The sequence below is a fragment of the Pinus tabuliformis genome, chromosome Q (assembly GCF_031772625.1).
Source record: "Pinus tabuliformis cultivar Carrire ecotype Pingquan chromosome Q, CPIR1, whole genome shotgun sequence".
In the NCBI taxonomy this organism is placed as follows: Eukaryota; Viridiplantae; Streptophyta; class Pinopsida; order Pinales; family Pinaceae; genus Pinus; species Pinus tabuliformis.
This window is the reverse complement of record NC_142296.1, coordinates 748645840-748667459: the sequence shown is the minus strand read 5'-3', so window position 1 is coordinate 748667459 and position 21620 is coordinate 748645840. Positions and strand designations below refer to the sequence as shown.

At 40.9% G+C, this 21620-nt stretch overlaps 1 protein-coding gene across 1 annotated transcript in view; it reads right to left on the bottom strand.

Moving 5' to 3' along the window:
* The window catches only part of LOC149221698 (Polyketide synthase, enoylreductase family protein), a 374456-nt gene that overhangs the window by 223750 nt on the left and 129086 nt on the right, over nucleotides 1-21620 (bottom strand). The window contains exons 4-9 of the mRNA XM_089385195.1: nucleotides 16580-16711; nucleotides 16190-16333; nucleotides 15939-16041; nucleotides 15699-15798; nucleotides 15362-15438; nucleotides 15186-15264 (exon numbers count right to left, since the gene is read on the bottom strand). Of these exons, the coding sequence (XP_089241321.1) occupies nucleotides 15186-15264; nucleotides 15362-15438; nucleotides 15699-15798; nucleotides 15939-16041; nucleotides 16190-16333; nucleotides 16580-16711 (635 nt within the window). The remainder of the gene's footprint in view (nucleotides 1-15185; nucleotides 15265-15361; nucleotides 15439-15698; nucleotides 15799-15938; nucleotides 16042-16189; nucleotides 16334-16579; nucleotides 16712-21620) is intronic.

Genomic DNA, 21620 nt, shown 5'->3' with positions numbered 1-21620 from the left:
AGGAGCCCTTAACGATAGTAGCATGATGACAGGTGTCAGGTGGAGCAAGGTGTGATGGAACAACAAGGCAGAGCTAGAGTGTCGAAGTTTGTAGCAGCGCATTGGAGGTTGCAACAGTGTGAGGGCATAGAGGAGGTTGCAGTAGCGCAATGGCAGCAGAGGGAGCATAGGATAGCAGCAAAGGTAGCTTCAGCATCACGAGGCTTCCAAACTGACACGGATGTCAGTGTTTGGGTAAAGTCAGTTACCTACTTCTCGGTAATTGAGTTGCAGTGCAGTAGTTAGCAGTGGCAGTGCTATGGGAAACATGATGCAGCATGTTGAGAGGGAGTTGCAATACAAATGCAGCAATAGTAGTGGCAGTATCATGGGCAGCAGTACAGGAAGCAGCAGCGCAGGGGATGTGAGGCAACAGGTGAAGCATAAGCACAGGTACCGATGCAGAAGATCAGTGTGACGTTTCTATGGTGAAGCATTACTAGAGCACATTCCTCGCTAAGAGGGAGTGTTGATTTTTGGTAGCATCGGATGTGCTCTAACCATGAAATTTCGTGGAGAGGCTAAGGCACATGAGATCTCCAAGACCCAGAAATCGTTTCAAGAAATTTAACCCGAATGAAGAGATATTAAAATAATTAATACTTTTAATGGATCTGTTGACCACTACGTGTCAACTACCCATAGCAGTACACCCCATTTTCTTCGCAAAAGGGATAGCGCCTGATCGATATGTCTGTGCCATTCGACAGTCATCGTCGACCTGATCATGTTATGTTGTAAACCCAGTCTGCATGTGTAAATTGTAAATAATCTTAGAAGATCTGAGTCATGTATGTAAACTGCCTAGGCAAACCTAATTTTCTAGTGATAATCTACGTTCCAAAAGGTTTTTTGTCTCACCGATCCATGATCGGCAGAGTTTTCCTTCAACCTAACCCCAAAGTTGGAATGAATTTTGTCATTAGAAACTTAGGGGAATCCTAGTGTGCTTCGAGTCTATGTAAAAGTAATTTGGAAATAATTCTAACTATTTGGTTAGATTATTATAAATTGCTTGATCTGCTAGATTATATTTGTGTCGCAGAACTGGGTGGTCTATGAGGGTCCATGTCAAATGGGTTTTCCCCCTTGAGATGTAAAATTGTAAAAGTCATGATGTAAAGTGTCTTAAGGGTTAGAAAATGTTTTAATCCCCTCGGAAGTCCTAAGTCCTAGGTCCTAGGCGATTTTTCCAAAGGCCTAAGTTCGAGGATCCAAAAACAAAAAATAAAAAACAATAAAAAATAAAAGACAAATAATAAAAAATAAAATTAAAAAATTAAAAATAACTAAAAAAATAAAATTAAAAATAACTAAAAAAATAAATAAAAATAATAAAATAATAATAAGTCAAAGTTTTGAGAAAATAAATGCAAAGTTTTAATTTTTTAATATATTAAAATGCATTTAAAGATTTCGACGGATGAGATTAAAAGGGATTTTGATCCTCATCGAATGTCGAGATCTTTTTTACATGGATCACTCGAACTAGCCGTTGGGAAATTTTCCTTTAAATAGGGTGTCAGGGGTCAATTGAGATCAGATTGGATCTGAGAGTCTGGTGCTAAAGAAAGCTCTCTTGTAGTCATTTTTTGCAATAAAAAAAGACTTTGGGGTTGAAAATCTTGCTGGTGTTACTCTTCTGGAAATGTTGCAAGATGTTTTATTTTTCTACATAATTTTATTTTCAGCCATTGATGATAGCTTGATGAAGATTGATTTAGGCACAGGTATCTTGTCTGATCTCTGGGGTTTGAATGATAGTTTAATTTCTGAAATATAATGGCAGGTATCTCCATTTGATTTGGATTTCACTATTGTTTTCCCCCTCTATGTTAATGGTTGATTTAAGCTGTGCAGGATATCTTTAATTTTGAGTTTACCAGGCATTAGGGGAAATTTTCGGCTGAACCAGCCAACTCCCGAATTGTGTTTTCTGAAAGAGCCCAGCCAGTTTTAATCCCGGGCTTATCATTAGAAATTTTTGCAAATGCATGAAGGGTCTTCTGAAGCACCTTATCTAAAATTTAAAATTCTGAAAATATTTCTGTGGCATAATGATAAATCTGGCTATCCCAAGCCTTCAGTTTGTAAATACTGTAATTATTTAGCTGGTTCTTAGAGTTTTTAGGGTTTTATTTATTTTTGCATTTTCAGGTTCTCGCTGTTTGTTTTCATTATTTTCAGGTTGCAGGTCACAGGTTGCAGATTTGAAGGTGAGCTTCAAACTTGAAGACAGATCTAAGCCCTGGAGGGTAAGATCTGGCCTCAGAGCCAGTTCAGTTTTTACAGGTGTACTGTTTTGCTGTCTGAGGGTTTCAATTTCAGTGACTTTCAGATCTGGAAGTCTTGGAGAGGGTTTTCCAATCCATTTGTCTACTGTTTGAGGTTTCATTATTCGCAGGAAATTCTTTTCGAAAAAAAATTTATGCACTGCCCTGGCCATGCAACAGACTCTCCATCCATTTCATACTTCAATCTCAATATTCCTACGTAGCAAATTCGTTGTCCCTTCACTTATCTCTGCTCCATCTCACGCTGTCCGCCATTGCTGTCAAACCCACAGCCTCATTTTGCTACCTCCATCGCTCAGTTTTCTTCAAACTTCATTTCCAGGTCCCCTCACGCAACACCTATTATCCCTGCGTATTTCCTTACCTCCATGCAACCTTTGAAACCCTCTTCACACTGCTCTTCACCTGCCCGTCGCACCTGCAATCCATCATCTTTCCTCATCGCTCCATCATCGAACCGTTGCAACTACGTCCCTCCATGTTCCACACAAACCTGCAAGTTAACCCTCAAACGCAGCTTCCATTCTCCCGCAACCATATATATACGCTTCTGCCTGCTCCTCAACGTTGCCACAGTCACACTCCATACTCTGCATCCAACCTGCAAAATAAGCCTCAGCTCCGTAGTCAATCCGCTGCCTCTCTCCCTATGTATCCATCCTCATACCTGCCTGCAGCACCTTCAATTTGCATTTCGATCCTTCCTTTTGCCGCCGTCCAAGCATTCCTCACGCGTACCTGCAGAAACAATACACCAAAACAAAAAATTTCGATTTTCCTTCAAGCTTCTATGCATGCGTTAGGGTAAGCTCTTGTTTTTTCATTTAATTTTTAATTAGAATTGATTTCGTTTTTCTTAAAAGTTTAGGATTTTATAATTTTTTTAAAGTTTCGTTTCATTGCAATCAAGATTAGATTAGACTTTGATTTTTTTCAAGTTTAGTTTTAGATTTAGATTTTATTTTATATAGTTTAGAATAAATTTTAGATTTATTCTGATTTTTAATTTTAGAATTTAAAAAATTATAAAAAGTTCCTTTATGGTTTTAGATTAGATTTTACTTTAGGATTTTAATTTTGTTCTATTTTGATTTTTAGCTTAGAATTATATAAAAATGTATAAAAATTAAAAAAAATTGAAAAGCTTAGCTAAAAATTGAAAAATCATTTTGGTGTCTTTTTGTGGTATTTATGTTCCATTTTTCTATAGCTAAATGCACTTAAATGTTTATTTAAAGTTAGATATATGAAAGTGGTAACTGGTCAGCATTTAAATTCATTTGATTTTTCTTGCAGTTTAATTGCTAGAACATTGTTAAAGCATTGTGCATTTATTGAACATCTTGCATCGCTTGGGTTATTTGATGATAAATGATTTTTTACACGGTTTATATTTCTGCAACATTTAATAAATAATCATTTAATCATTAACTCCATAAGGCAATGGTACATTAATTCCTAAAATCAATCAAGTATTGGTATCGCCTTGCTGTGTCTCCCAACCCAACTGGTCCATAGTTGGTCTTCCTTCATCCCATAGGGTCTACCCCCCTTAGCCTCAGGAGACGGCTTAAATGGAGGGATCGGGGATCAGGGTGACAGCCCCCAGTCTGAGTGTTGTCGTGCTGCCCAGACAATCTGTGCGACAACAAGGTCCCTAAGTCTAAACTTAGGAAAATAACAATATTAATGTGTATTAATATAAAATGGGTGAGAAAGTTCTAAGTGACGAGGATCAAGTCAGTTCTAATCTTAGCTGTTGATTAGGGACTTAATCTCGGTCATTGAATCGTCAACAGGAAAAGTATAAGAAGAGGCTTGAGGGTCAGTTGGAGATACACCAAGTTGATCAAGAATTCGATTTTCTGGGGCAGGGTTTGCTGAGAAATTGAGTTAGTGATATGTTGCAGCGAGGGGCAGTTTGGCAGAAGGCCAAGAATACATAGCAGAGAGGCAAAGATAGTGTCGAAGAGACAACGCAGAGGCAGCCTCAGCTAACACAGAGCTAGCCAGAGCTAACGTAGAGGTTTGGAGGGCCAGCGCTAAGGACGCAGGAGGCCGAGAAGCTTATGCAAGCAGACGCAGAGGCTAGCAGTGCTGACGCAGGGCAGAAAGCGCTACGCTGGGGTATCTTCGTGGGGCACACTGAGAGTTGAGAGGCAAACGCAGAGTTGTAGAGGGTGACACAGAGCCTGGAGGGTGACGCAGTTCCAGAGAGAAGCTTGGAGCAGCTTTCGCTGTCTAGCTAAGGAACAGTCGAAGTCACAGTGGGAATCATCATCTGGTTGCTGATCAGCCGGAATATCTGTCTCCGGAGCAAGGTACTTCTGCCAAGGAAAATCTCTAAAGGGTGAGCCATTTTTGGCACCCTAGTTGTATTCACAAAACTGCATAATAATAAAACCCTCATATTTGTTGCACCGGTTTTCCCGCATTGGGTTTTTCTGGGGACGATTGTCCAAAAATAACGGTGTCCCTTGTGTTGTCTCAGTTCATTTCAATTGTTGATCTATATATGTGTGAAGACAGCATTTGTGTTTATTTCAGTATTTATATTAATAAATAACTTGTTAATCGAAAGAACAAGTAGGAGATAATAAACCAAATAATGCAGTAGGGATTTCTGATGTGTCAGACTTAGAAATTTCCACAAAATGCCAGGTGAGAAAATGTTGAACTGAAGGCTGCTACAACTGCTGCACCAAACTGAACTGCGATGCCCGAGGAAACTGTTTTGTCTACTGACTTCAAAAGTTTGGAATCGCTGCTTCCTGTGTTCAGAAAATTATGAGATTTCAGCACCTTGCTCCTTGGCCTAAACCCAGAAAACCCCACTAAGGAATTGGTCAAATATTGACCTCAGAATTTTGGCCCAAATTCCCTTAGCTCCTATAGTTGTTGGCTTAGTTGGGACCCCTGTTTGACACCTTAGATCTTCCCAGAAAATTCTATAAAATTAGGAGTGTGATCCTTGCCCAAAACCCAGAAAATCCCGGAAAGGAATTTGGCTGGTTTAGACTTCTAAAATTCGACCCCCTTGGAGCCCAACCTCAGCGACCACTGCAAAACTCGACCTGCTCGAATCTGCCTGTAAATCCTCCCGGAAATGGACCCAAAGTGTTGGGCTGACCTCTGTTATCAATTCCCTGACTTCCTGGATGGGCTTCCGGCCTATGGCACCTACTCCTTAGCTCGACGAAATTAATGGACTAGCCCTCTGTGCTGTCCCCAAGCCCAGTAATTGGAACTGCTGGGATGTTGGCTCTGTTGGCTCCAACACTCGCAAGAAAGATTGGCCCTTTGTTGCTCTCCCAATCCTCTAACTCTCCAGGCAAATGCTTGATCACTGATAGCTCCAAACTCCCCCTGTGTATTCTCCAGCTAGCCAGAAATACGCACTCCCTGTTGTGGTTGAATGGTAATGTTGTAACACACTCCCGGAACTCCTGAAATACTTATGGAACTGCCTCTATAGGGCGGGCACAGATGGTCCTCCGAAGTAGAGGTTGAATCTCCCGCCTGAGAGGTTCGTGGCTAAACAGTGGATTGAATCAGCGAAACAGCAGAACGAATAGTCAAGTAATTTTGATTGCAAGGTGTAAGAATGAATCCAAAATGAGAGTTGCTCACTCCTTATAACTCCTTCAATGAATTCCAAATGAAGTGGGTCAAATCCCAATATATACTTGTACAAATGGAGGGGTTTTGAACACAGTTCAAACCCCTTCAAGGGGTGGGGCCGACCTCTCAAAATAGGGCTGAATTGGACAACAGAAAAACAATTATTTATCCTTTGATTTTGATGATAAAAATACCAACCGCAGCGAGCATTTTCCAATAGGTGTGCGGGCAGGGGAACAATGGTGCAAGTAGAGTTTGACCCTTGGATTGGTAATGGAGATAACTTAGAACTATAGGCTTCCACAGCATATCACTTTATTTTTGAGCACTCGAGGTATTTTAAATTTGTCCCAGATAGCTGACATGAATAGAACTACTATTTGGCATCAAGAATGGTTTACTTTGAGGGACCTTGGACTTAGGGAGGAAGATACAGGTATCTAGAATAGATATGCAGGAAGTCTCAAATCAAGCTTTCCAAAGTTAATGGATAAGGAAGATATGTTGGTCCGATCTTTGAATCCAACAGAGGATTATACTTCTGGGGTAGGCTCTGAGGCCCTCACTGCACAAGGGAATGTAGCTCCTACACAATGGCATTGGAAAAAGGTATGGAGATTCAAATGCCCATCTGAGTCATGGGCTTTTATGTGGCTTTTAGTTAATAATAAAGTACTCACCTAGGTTATCCTTCAAAAAAGAAACACACATGGTCCAAGATGGTGTAGCTTGTGCAAGGCAAGTGAGGAAACAAATTTTAATTTAATTATGTCTTGATCTTTTGCTAAACAAGTATGGAAAAAAGTTGAAGGCATCACAGGTTTGAGAAATTCTCAGTGACGTGAATCCATTGAGGAAGTACTTAGAAATTGGTGTGAAAATGCTACCACAAAGAACTACAGAGCTTTTCCTTTAATTTTGGCCAGGGGAATCTAGTTGGCTAGGAATGCAAAGATATTGAGGTGAGTGATACTCTTCCTCTACAATGTGCCATTCCATATTTAAATATTATCAGCTCCATTCAGAGTATGTTAATTTTAGGTATGTTCTATGCTAACAACAAATTTCCTTCAATTTTCCATATTAGCTCAATATCAATTCCAGATTAGCAATCACATTTAGCATGATAGTAAAATGCAGATAGAACATAAACATAAATCGCAAAAGACAAGACAAGACAAGAGGACCCAAGATGTGGCGCTAGCCAAGGACAAACCCCAATGTGGGGAACCCTTGATCAATTCTTCTTCTATGTTCTTCAATAGTTTAGGAGAGAGAGATAGTACATATACATTAGAAGTCAACATATTGACTTATCTAAATCAAAGCAGAGATCTTCTCTAAGAAGATAGCATATGAGTAGTTGATCTGAGCTGAGTAGAAGGCATACTGCGTCCACTGATCCAAGGTGACTCCATCACCATGTTGCTCCTCACTGTGTTGCACCTCACTGTGTTGCACTCAATCATCATGTTGCACCTGTCACTATGCCGCACCCAATCACTGATATGCTTTCATCACTGTGTTGCACCCAATCACTGATCTGCTTTCATCACTGTACTGCACCAATCACTGAGCTGCATTCATCACTGTGTTGCACCCAATCACTGATCTGTTTTCATCATTATACTGCACCAATCTCTGAGCTACACCCATCATGATGCATCCACCATGACATCCAATATGCTACAACCATCAGCCATTGCACTCACTAGTCTTAGCTGCTTGATATGGCTTACAGCCTAGCAGAGCAGCTAGACTCCTTCAACAGGTCCAGAGTGCAGTCTCCTAACAGTCACAAAATCTGCCCAGATTTGTCTGCAATTGTCCTTGAAGGGAAGGTTGTCTCCTTTACAAGACCGTCCTTCACTTGTCATCACAGGATATGGCATACAGTCATAAACCCAAATACCACTGTAGTGAGAACATTATTAAACGCTAGGATCTCTGATCAATCATCACTGAATCTCTGTTCATTGATTATTGCACGTATATATCTGACAAGCCATACATAAAACTGAATATATCACTATCATATGTTCACAAGATTTTACTGTTATGCTTTACTGTCATTAGCACATGAGTTACTATCACACAACACAGTCATAACCTTATACTGAAGATAGTTTCCCACACATGGTAATTTCTTTACTTGACACTCCATTGACCAAGGGCTCCCTGTACTAGCCCAACACAAACTGTCCATCCAGAACTTAGATTAGGGCTCTTACCTTGCACTCCTTCCTATGCAATCCGCTGTCCCAAAACAGTGGTAAACACATGACTGGGCTTCCTCTATACAGCGTATAGGAGCCTTCTTCAATAGCGGATGTAAGGCAGCATCTAATCCTTCTTTTGCTACGGAGTAAGGGCTACGGTTAGGGCACACCTAGACAGTGACTAGGGCACAAACTGAACTGTGGATTTAGCCTCATACATCAGCATTTAGGGCTTATCTTCCACGTCCAATTAGGCCTCATCCTTGGTTGCGACTAGGGCACGTTGAGGCCTCCTTTATACACCATTCATCTGCGTCTATAGGGTTGCATTAGTCCTTCTATTCTTTGTGGATAGGTATCTTTTCCTAGGACAGCGTTTATGGCTTTTAAGGACAGCTGCTTAGGGTCTCTTCTAGACCTGCGTTTAGGGCAGTTAGAACTTCTTGCTGCACTATAGAAGTCTCCTCCATGACTGTGTTTTAGGGCATCATCTCTATGACTGCATTTTAGGGCATCATCTCCATGACTGCGTTTTAGGGCATCATCTCCATTAGGGCAGCGTTGTCTTCTTAGGATCTCTCCTCCCACCAAAACACAAGACAAGTGGAGAGGAAGAGATCACAAGAAGTGTGTGTTCAAACGACCTTCAAGGAACCTCTATTTATACTCAAATGTTGAGCACAAGTGGGGGCAACTTGGTTGCTGGCCGACCTTGACGAATTGTCCCATAACACAAATAAATTCATATCTCCATGAATGCTTATCAGAATCGGATGATCTTTAGATCAATCCTATACCTCTCAATGAGAGGAATCCATGAAAAATATCAGTTGCCAAAAATAAGATGACCCACATGGAGTTTGGCCCTAGTTGCCAATTTTAACACTCCCTCTCAACTAGGGAGAACTCCATCCGCAGATCCATCTTCCAGACTGTGCTATCTCTGCCATCAGTGCCTTGCACTGCTCTGCTCTGCTGAACCATGAAGAAGAAGAATTGATTGAGAATGTCTCATACCATTCTCTATTGACCCGAAGTCAGTTCCGTATGAAGAGAGTGTGTCATACCACTCTTACTGATCCCAGATCAGTTCCAAAAGAATGAGTCATATCACCCTTACTAACCCGAAGTCAGTTTCATTGATCCCAGATCAATATCAAAAGAGAGTGTCTCAAACCACTCATACTAATCCCAGATCAGTTTCATTGATCCCAGATCAATGGAGGTCATCCTAGCATAGGGAGTACAGTAGATACAATGATGCGTCCATCGATAGTACTACTATGGTCCTTAACCCCATTTCCCTACTCATTGGCCAGATGAGAGGTACTTCCCATGAGTCCCAGACTACATGGGTAGGATGCCTCGACAGGAGAACCATTCATCCTATCCATAAGTTGCCACGGGGTATCACAAGGAAAGGCTGAACCATTCACCCTGTACACAGCGCACCATTAGGGGAGGGTGAGTCACCCTATGGTCGCTTGTTGCTCCAAGAAGTACCCCAAGCCCCCCAGAGCTCCCAGAGCTCAATGCATGCATCATGCAAGACCCTCATAAGAGGGTCTCTCAACGACTCCAAGTCATTTGTGAAAGTCACAACCAAGGCTTCGGCAGAATGTCTGCGACTTGTACATCAGTCTCAATGCGATGGAGCCATCTCACTCATCGATGTACCATATCCCAGATAAGGTAGTATTTGATGTCTATGTGTTGGAGCAATCATATAATACAAGATTCCTCAACAATCGAATCCACCCTAGTTGACACAGAAGATCATGGTGGTATCCATCATGTGTACAAACAGCTTACTGAAGAGCCTCCACAACTAGGCAGCTTCACACAAGATCATACTCGTAGTTGTGTATTCAGTCTCAGTGGTGCTCAAAGCAACTGTCTTCTGCTTCCTGCTCATCCAGGATATTGAGAAGAACTCAAACAGAGTCAACACCCAGAAGTGCTCTTGCAATCCTCCACACTGCCTGCCTAATCATCATCAGAATAATCATGCAGCTTCACATTTCTGGCAATGTATCTCAATTCATGAGAGATTGTGCCCTGAAGATATCTCAAGTGATTCTTGGCATCAATCCAGTGAGGCTCAACCAAATATGAGCCCAACATGCTAACTGCAAGACATATATCCGGACGGGAGTTCACCAAGAACATCAATGCTAGTACGAGTTTGTGAAACTCAGAGGCATTTCCCAAATCTGGTCTAGCATCACTACCATATAACTTCTAAAAGTTAAGCTCCATCAAGGTAGTCACGAGCTTGCAGTTTACCATTCCAAATCCGGAATCCAATTCCCTCTTACTTTAGCAAATGAGAGGGTCTGCACCTGTCAGAAAGAGGTTGTCCTCATAAGGTGCCAATATGAGAAGTCTATCATCCACAACCTTCAAGCAATGGTTTGGATCAACTTCACTCCTAGTGAATTTAGCTTCATCAGACAGCTATCAATCCTCTCATACTAAGCCCGGGGTGTTTTGCTTCAAGCCACAGAGGGCTTTCTTCCACCTGCATACACGAGATTCCTGATCATGAATCTCAAACCCCTTGGGTTGTTCCAAACTTGTGGACCTGCTACATGAGGGGAATGGTCCCCTTGTAAGATTTTCCTTCGGTACATCTCAGACATGTACCTTCATGCTCCTTTTGAATTCAGGCATCCCTATCACTATCTGACTCACATCGGGTGGGGCCCCATAGTAAGTAGATCTCTGGTGCTATAGATGAGATGTGTCAACTGACATGGTCCCCAATGGACTTCTTGCAACTTGATATAAATTGCCAACCATGAACCCATGAGTAAAGGCATCTTTGAAAATTTCTATTTCAAACATGTACCTTTCCATCGATGAATGCCACCCTAAAACCTTTGATTTCCATTGCCAAAATGGACACCAGGTTCTTCTTGCGATCACGTACATAAGGAGATTCTCGTAAATGAATCGAGTTACCCTCATTCACTTGAGGGGTAACATTCCCTACACCCTTTCCGGGATAGGTGGCATTGACTCCAAGTATAATCCCACGATTGTTTCCATCTCTACCAAATTAGAGACTGCACCCTTCTATCCGATGAAGTGCCTTAAAGCATTACAATAAGCCAGATTCCCAAAGAGTCTGGAGGAGAGGGCCAATGTAAGACAATGCTACTTTATCTCATCAGAAACAACATTTGATTCTTCATACTTGGAGTTCCTTGCTTTCTTTGAAGAGTCAGTTATTTCCTGGATGACCTGCATTACCTGTCATTCTTTCGATCATTGAAGATGTCCCTGGAATGATTGTTATCATCATCAAGTGATGTGTCCCTACCTCGGACACTCCTCAGCATAATGGCCGAACTTATTACAAACAAGGCATCTGCCTTTCCTTCCACCCTTAGATCCGGACTTCTCAATGAAGTGATCTTTAGGTAGGCCATCAAAAGCTTCCGCTGCGCCATTCTGATAATATTCTCCACTTCAACTTCACCCTTGGTGAATTTGAAGAGGGATGAGGAATCCACTAATCCTTTTGTCCTTTCCCAACTATCTTTGGTGATTGCTCTTTCACTCTTGCTTGGGCTTTGTCCTCACCTCAGCTCTGATACCATGTTAATTTTAGGTATGTTCTATGTTGATAACAAATTTACTTCAATTTTCCATATAAGCTCGATATCAATTCCACATTAGCAATCACATTTAGCATGATAGTAAAATGCAGATAGAACATAAACATAAATCGCAAAAGACAAGCCAAGACAAGAGGACCCAAGATGTGGCGCTAGCCAGGGACAAACCCCAATGTGGGGAAACCCTTGATCAATTCTTCTTCTATGTTCTTCAATAGTTCAGCAGAGAGAGAGATAGTACATATACATCAGAAGTCAAAATATTGACTTATCTAAATCAGAACAGAGATCTTCTCTAAGAATATAGCATATGAGGTAGCTGATCTGAGCTGAGTAGAAGGCATACTGCGTCCACTGATCCAAGCTGACTCCATCACCATGCTGCTCCTCACTGTGCTGCACCTCACTGTGTTGCACTCAATCATCATGCTGCACCTGTCACTGTGCTGCACCCAATCACTGATCTTCTTTCATCACTGTGCTGCACCCAATCACTGATCTGCTTTCATCACTGTACTGCACCAATCACTGAGCTGCATTCATCACTGTGTTGCACCCAATCACTGATCTGCTTTCATCACTGTACTGCACCAATCACTGAGCTGCATTCATCACTGTGTTGCACCCAATCACTGATCTGCTTTCATCACTGTTCTGCACCAATCTCTGAGCTGCACCCATCATGCTGCATCCATAATGACATCCAATATGCTGTAACCACCAGCCATTGCACTCACCAGTCTTAGCTGCTTGCTATGGCTTACAGCCTAGCAGAGCAGCTAGACTCCTTCAACAGGTCCAGAGTGCAGTCTCCTAACAGTCACAAAATCTGCCCAGATTTGTCTGCAAGTGTCCTCGAAGGGAAGGCTGTCTCTTTTACAAGACCGTCCTTCACTTGGCATCGCAGGATATGGCATACAGTCATAAACCCAAATACCACTGTAGTGAGAACATTATTAAACACTAGGATCTCTGATCAGTCATCACTGAATCTCTGTCCATTCATTACTGCATGTATATATCTGACATGCCATACATCAGACTGAATATATCACTGTCATATGTTCACAAGATTTTACTGTTATGCTTTACTGTCATTAGCACGAGTTACTATCACACAACAGTCATAACCTTATACTGAAGATAGTTTCCCACACATGATAATTTCTTTACTTGACACTCCATTGACCAAGGGCTCTCTGTTTTAGCCCAACACAAACTGTCCATCCAGGACTTAGGTTAGGGCTCTTACCTTGCACTCCTTCCTGTGCAATCCACTATCCCAAAACAGTGCTAAACACATGACTGGGCTTTCTCTATACAGCGTATAGGAGCCTTCTTCAACAGCGGATGTAAGGCAGCATCTAATCCTTCTTTTGCTGCGGAGTAAGGCCTGCAGTTAGGGCACACCTGGACAGTGACTAGGGCACAAACTGAACTGTGGATTTAGCCTCATACATCAGCGTTTAGGGCCTGTCTTCCACGTCTAATTAGGCCTCATCCTTGGCTGCGGTTAGGACACATTGAGGCCCCCTTTATACACCATTCATCTGCATCTATAGGGCTGCATTAGTCCTTCTATTCTCTGTGGCTAGGTGTCTTTTTCTAAGACAGCGTTTAGGGCTTTTAAGGACAGCTGCTTAGGGTCTCTTCTAGACCTGCGTTTTGGGAAGTTAGAACTTCTCCTTGCTGTGCTATAGAAGTCTCCTCCATGACTGCATTTTAGGGCATCATCTCTATGACTGTGTTTTAGGCCATCATCTCCATGACTGCGTTTTAGGGCAGCATTGTCTTCTTAGGATCTCTCCTCCCACCAAAACCCAAGACACGTGGAGAGGAAGAGATCACAAGAAGTGTGTGTTCAAATGACCTTCAAGGCACCTCTATTTATACTAAAACATTGAACACAAGTGGGGGAAATTTGGTTGCTGGCCGACCTTGACGAATTGTCCCATAACACAAATAAATTCATATCTCCATGTTACTTATCGGAATCGGATGATATTTAGATCAATCCTACACCTCTCGATGAGAGGAATCCAAGAAAAATATCAGCTGCCAAAAATAAGATGACCCACATGGAGTTTGTCCCTAGCTGCCAATTTTAACAGAGTAAGACTATTAAGGTCCCATGACAGATTGTGGCAGAATGTATTGATACAAGCAGACCCGGGGCTTTCTTTGATGGAGCCTCCCAGGGGAATTCTCCTATACGAGGAGCAGGAAGTGTACTTCACTTATCAAATTCATATTGCTTAAGGTTTAAACCCGGGCTGGGACATGGTTTCAATAACACGTAACTTTAAAACTTACACTGACTATGGCCTTGGAATATGGTGCAATTCACTTACAGGTTTTTGGAGATTCTCTACTGGTAATAAAATGGATGAGGAAGGGGTTTATTTTAAGGAATTTTACTTTACAGACACTGTTTGAAGAGGTCTGAGGACTTCTGGCAAGGTTGACCTCTATTTTTTTTTAGCATATTTTGTAGGGAAAGGAACATGTTGGGAGGGACTTGGACTTGAGAGTGGTGTATGGTTGGTTATGAAGGACCATGCTGGACTACACTCAGAATTCCCACATCCTTTCTATAAGGATTTTCTGATACTTCTATATTGAAAACTCAGTTACTGTTTTTGGTGGTTGGTTGTGTGGTGTAGTCATTACAGAGTTATTTTTTGTGGGCCTCTGACCATTAGATCAGACTATATGTTGCACTGTTGATATATTTTCTGTAAAAATGCTGATATGTTTTGGAAGGACAATCATGTCAACCTGTTGGACCTGAGGAGGCCTTTTTTGACTCCTCAGAGAATCTGCTGTATATAGTTTTATTTCATTTGAAATATAATTACAGGAAAAAAAAAAGGAAAAACAGTAGCCATTATAAGATTAATAATATTAGTTGTATTAACAACACCAATACTACTAAAGCTGATGAAAGTTAATAAGACTTGTAAAACGAATATGAGTTCATATATAGATATAATTCACAATTCTGTTTCACATACTTCATCACTAATTAGCAAATCTGATTCGTCTTCAGATTACTTTTCACTGTATTTGGATATTTGTCTGCTTGCCACCTACCAACTCTTAACTGAAGCGACATAGACTATAGTTGATCATGTAATTACACTACAAACTCTCATTGGCATCACTGTCAGCTTGGAAGACCATGTTCACATGTCTCATCACTCACAGCATAGACACCAAAGCCATGGCTACACCTTTGCTTGTTCCCCTTTTATACAGAAGGTAAGGTCCAGACTCCAAATGATCACAAATCATGATGCTTAGCCATTATCCTTTTAGCTTATTGTTGATGATAATACAAGGAAAGTCAATCCTACAAAACAAATGGAAATCCATGTACACAGTATTACCTTAAAAATGAATGATGATGTAGAAACTGTGATTGGCTTCTTTGACATCCCACCATAAGTCACCATTGTCCCACCTTGCCTAAAATTCATTGTTTTATATTCAATATTCATATGTAATTAATAAAGACTAGAAGAAGGTTGTTTCCAGGGTCATTTGAAGAGCAATGGTGCCTTACCTCAGGAATTTCAAGACTATAGATGCAGCATTGCCCCCAACACAATTAAAGCCTAGCACTGGTTCAGGTAAACCACGCTGCAAAATAATTTGAAATAATAAAACCCAAGAAAACTATTGTAACGACACTCAAAACCAATTCATATAGCATGAAAACAAAGTAAAAATGGCAATATATATATAAAGAGAGAGAGAGATATAGATATATATAGACACAAACACAAAATAATGAAGTATAAGTGAAATTTTCAAGGTATAGGAGATTAGAAACCCTACATCATATACTATAAGATAAAGAATAGAGTAAACCAGAATAATAAGGTTGATAAGAAGTAAACCAGAAGACTCTTAACATTCTTCACTTCCAATTCACTTTCTGAAAACACCTCGCTTCCACCCATTGCTTTGAGTCTTTGCTTAATGTCTTCTAAGTCTGGCCTGTTAAAATCACTCCAAAGAGTGAATTCACATATATTTGCATTATATACAAGTTGTCTAAGAGTATATTCTGATAATGTTACCCAAAAGAAACTCTAATTATGCTTCATGCTAGAAATATTAAGAGACAAAAGAGAAACCTGTCCCTGACTATGTTTATTGTTTGAATGCCCCGGAGGTATGAAAGTTGAATTATGCATTGCCCTACCATACTCGTTGCCCCATTTTGAACAACCACATCTCCTGCCCACAATAATCCATGTATCTAGCGAAATTAATAGACAAAACAGAGCAAATCTCAACTTCATTGAAGGTACATCAGGCATTACCTCCGAATGAATATCAAAAGACAATGCTAGAGTCATGCATTTCAAACAAATAATATACCAACCAGCTTTTAGTGATACAAAGTCTTCAAGCATACGAAGAGCTGTGGATGGATTAACAGAAATAGTAGCAGCATACTCTGCTGGCACATCTTTAGGAACCTTACACCACGCACTCTCCTCTTTTACACAATATGTCTGCCAAGTCCCTGAAAATATAGTTCAGATTATTGCACAATAACCCATAGACATTGCATTCGTATAATGATCAATCTAAGATTTTCTTTGTGCTTTCATAGAAATAAAACACATCATATAAGAAAATCAGTTCCATACCACAAAAAATATGATAAACATGTCCTTTCATAGTATATAACAGCTACTTGTTTATAGTTTTAAACTTCCACAGCCCACAATATCCAAGGGAAACAAGGTAAATACAATCAAGGGCATACCAGATGATGGAGGTGATAGAATGACCCGGTCACCTATGGAAAGATTTTTCACACCAGGTCCCAAAGCTTCTACCTCTCCAACTCCCTCATAACCTCCAACCGCAGGTAGTGAGGGGCGAACTGGGTAAACACCTTCAGATAAAACAAGATTTTCATGGTCAGAAGAACAATGGACTTGATAAAATGGTGATCATGTTACTGTAATGATTGGACATAATTAGCATTTGTTTTAAAGTTGGAAAATAATCAATAGTCATTTTCTTAGATAGACCCATGATGTCCTCAATCCATACAAAACAAATGTTGATTTGTAAGAAAGTCACTCATGGTTCATGATTAAAAGTAATATATTCCATCATCTTGCTGAACGAAACATGCAAAATCCCGTAAATGAGCTATGACACAACCAACCAAATTTTCCAAAATCTTTTAGGTGTGATTTCAATCAATTTTTTTGCGACCAAACAATAGTTCATAGCAATGTTACCAGACTCAGATTCGGCAATAAATCAGCGAGGCAAAAGAGCGAAGAGTTTTAATCGGATAGGGAAAAAATCAGTGAATACAATAAATAAAGATATACACATATTGAATTAAAAAAAAACAACATTTTTCATTGATATTCAATAAAGCCATGTCCAAACAATGCATAATATCAATAGATGTCCAAAATATCATGAATGAATAAGTATCTCATATATGTTATGAGTCCGAACATGATCCAAAGTACTGAGTCCTGAATAGTTTCCCGATGCATCTGGATCTTTCCTAAAGAGTGGTCTCCAGTTCCAAGCGCTTGGTATCACCTTCACACCAAGAACTTACACAAGCATTCAGTCATCAATTAGCCATTCAGTTATGTAACGATTCTTGGCCCAATCAACTAAATCTTGAAAGGGAATACGTATAATGCATCAGTAAGCTATGGGGTTATCCTCTATATTACAATGCATCTCACAGAATTTAATACCTTATGGCTGGAGCAAGCAGGATTTGAACCTGCAACTCTGAGATGAGACCACTACAACTCATCAAAGTGAATTACCTATAATTATTCGATTGCATCAAAAGCATCAATTATTAGAATAGGAGCGGCAGCAGGCAGAATCCATACATAAGTGTCAATAATCCAGATCCCATAAGCAAGAATCTTCCCAGCATCCTCCATAATCTGAAAGCCATCAGCCCAAGTAAAAGAATTAGCAGGTATAATAAGAAGTACTATGGTAGTATGAAAGAGAGCAACCTCGGCAAGAGTTAGCACCACTGCTGTGGGAGTAATAGTGTGTGCAGTGGGAGTAAGATCGATAGCGACACTCATAAAGTCATCCTCCTACCTGGTGATCCTATTCCCTATAGAGGTATAGAGTGGCTCAATTTTCTCCCCTATAGATGAAGTTACATAATTCTAGTTCCTGCAGTGTGTATCCTTCTTGGGGTCTATTCTATTGTGTGAGACTGAGACTCCCCTACGTTTCAAATCATTCAGTGTTGGATACAAGTGCGCAGACTCCAGGTGTGGTGGACGACAAGAAGAAGTGAAACCACAGAAAAAAACACGCGAACTTTTAAACTAAAAACCCGAATCTGAGTGCTCGCCTATCCAAGTCTAAAAATCGCAGGAATCGTGTTTAATCTCCAAATCGTGAGTCAAACTCATGTTGACCACAAGTCAAACTCAATCAACACGAGTTTGACTCACCCAGATTTGACTCTGCTCGTTTGTAGGCCGATACAAGTCAGACTTGTGAGTAAACACAAGGTGCTGTTTCACTGGTTCATAGTTAAAAACTTGAGGGTATCAATGAGAGGTATCTTCAGCTTATCCCTCTAGCTACAAGAAATGAAAACAAAGAAATGTTGATGGATGTTTGCTCCATGACCTTATCTCTTTAGACTCAGTCACTCAACTTTGACAATACATAAAAGAAATTCATTGTCCTAAATCCCTCCAATTCTTTTGCAGGTATCAATAAAGTTGTTGATCACAGAGTAACTAGAAATCACTTAATTCATCACAGAAAGAGCAACACAAGAAGTGCAAACTTTGCTTCAAAGGAAGTAACTCTGTTTGCAGATAGATAGTTTCTATGATACGTTTTTTGAAGATATTTCAGGGTGGATAGTGAATATGCAGAATAGAAGGTTACAACCAGTGGCTGGATGTCTAGTTTCAATCATTTCTGGTAAGCTCACTGTTCATGTATGAGCCACAGTTGCAACCTTCACCTGTTGTCCAACTGCCCTACAAACAGGCCTAATTTATATAAGAGAGAGCAACACAAATATTGCAAACTTTATTTCAAAGGAAGCAACATTTTGTCCAAAGATAGCTAGTTAATATGACAAACATTTTTTTATGTTTTCAGCTGTTTAGTGAATATGCAGAATACAAAGTTAGAACCAGTGGCTGAATATCTAGTTCCAAGTGTTTTTGGAAAGCTCATTGTTCATGTATGACCCACAGTTACAACTATTGCCTGTTGTCCAACATCCCTACAAACAGGCCTGATCTTCTGTCTCATAGTTATCAAATATGAGAGATACAAGAGATAGGATAGCTAAACAAATTCTGAGAAATAAACCGAGAGCTTTTTAGTTTTAGAAAAATATGGCCAGCTAGTCTCTCTCTCTCTCTAAACACTTCAAATTCATTGGAGGATTGACCAATAGGAAGTTGAATTTTGTTAATGCTTTCTCCAACAAATTATCTTCTAATGCATTCTGCAATAAAATGATATTCAGAAACTCTTCCCAAATGCCTCACTTTTGTTGATTTTTTGTACCATCGGAAGGTATTCCCACATGCCAAAAGGGCCCCCAAGTCAGCAAAAGAAAATTATAGAAATGGAAATTAAAATTATGTATTTTGGACTTCATGTAGGCCCCAATGGTCAAGTCAGCCCTGTTACCCACCATTTTGTGGGTAATATCCCTAGGAGAAATGTTTTTCTCCAAGATGGTCCTCAGACTGGAGCCAGCGGCTCCTTGCAGCCATTAGCTAGCTCATTGTGCCATTTCTCCGCCACCTGAGCTAGCCATGTGGTCCCTCGCCCATCTGTCATGATCATATGTTTGAAGGTGGGCCTCCTGAATCTAAACATATGCCTTGTCATTTGGACATTGAGTATTGTAGTTTGTTTATTATGGACACTTCTATGTATGGATTAATGGAGGGATTCGGCAGAAAGAATGGGCTAGGTCTGTGCTTTTGTCCCCTAAACCCCTTTTAGGAATTATCCTTGGATTCTAGTCCCGTGGGATCTCTTTTATTAACCATTTGGTTCTAGGAATGGTATTTCATGGGAAACTGTAATATCTCTCATCAGGGATACACAAGCAAACTCCAACCAGAGATGGACTGGGAGGGCGTTTACCAGATATGTTGCTTCTGAGAAGAGGAAGAGATCTGGAGGCTACCTAGCCCTTTCCAGACTCTGTCTAAGAGTATAGGAGATAAACACACAAGTGGTATAGTAGCCGGGAAGCTCAAAAAAATAACAATAGTGCAACATACAATGATGTATACACGGAATACAAGCAGATACTTGAGGAATGCAAAGAGAAATGCTAAGCCATTTTATTATACTGAGTAATGGAAAGAGTACAAGAGGTGATCAGAAAGATAGCACCTCGACTTGCACAAGGCAAGTGAAGAAATACACCCAAAATGGTAAGGAAATGGCCTCTCTTTGAACTGCGTCCAAGCTGTCGGAGAACTTCTGTGTTGCTGCTACTGCTGGAATCAAGTGAGGATTTGGGGCTGTTCCCCTCCTCAGAAAACACTGAAACTTTGGAATCAATTTCTGCTCAATAAACCCAGAAAAGCCCAGAAAGCTTTTTTAAAATAGCTGAACCCTGAAAATCACCCCCTTGAGGATCTACGCTATCCCTCAAGGCTCTGCACTGCCCCTGCAGAGAATCCTCCAAAACACTACCCGAGACTCTGCCAAAATCCTCTAATATGCAAGGGTTGATCCCTTGCTCAATCTCCAAGCTCAAATCCTCCACATAAGCCCAATCCGGAGCTCCTACCAAAAGAGACTGCGTCCTCCCCTCTCAAGACTACGCAGTCATCAGAATGCTCAGTTCCTCCTCAATTCCAGAGATCGCTCTTCCTACAAAATATTGATGAAACTACCTTGCCCGAGCAGGCACTCGAAGTCCCCCGGGGCTAAGGGTGAGATCTCTGAACGAAGACACTCGATGCACTAAACAGTGCTGCAGACAGGCTAAACAGCCAGTGTGCTCTAAGTCGAAGTGACTAGCTCAAATGCAACATAATCCAATGACCAAATGAGGAGGCTCCTCTCTCCTTTATAGCATTGGCCTCTCTCAAAACCCTAAGGCCCTCCTCCTCCAACGTAGCCTCTCTCTTGCCACGTGCTCCTTCTCCATCTGCGCAGTCCCTCCAAGTGTCTACGTGGGCCCCCTTCTCTACGTGGTCCTTTGACCCCCTTGGCTCCGCTTTTAAGTTACAACGTTGTGCTACTAGGGAGTGACTTTATTCAAAAAGTGAATTATGTCCCCCTTTCCTCACCTTTTTATTTATAAATAACTATAGAAGCCAAATTTGAGCAAAATCGAATATTCCAATTAGCCATGGCTAATTAGGAATATTACAGAAACCCCAATTTTGGTTGTGTGGTCCCACTCCCTTATCCGCTTATATTACCCCATCCATCATTTCTCCCACCTAGGTCCACATTCCTCTATCGGGTCCACATAGGGTCAGCTCGCCCCTTCCCCTTGCCCACACCTTGGGTCATGGCCTCGAATGAAGCCCGAAGGTTAATGCAGCTAAAAAGAAAGTTAAAAGCATATATGCCCACATTCAACAAGAAACGTACCACAAAATGCAAAAGATGGTCGGGACAAAAACATTTAGCACGTCGACAAAAGCCAATACATGAGCTCTACCCCACCAGCATGGCCATCACCCTGGTTCCTACAGGTTCTATGAGCCTTCTTCATCATATAGGAACCCATGCTTGTCCCAACCCCTAGTGGGCGATGAACTGCCCCACCTTAAAAGGGGGAA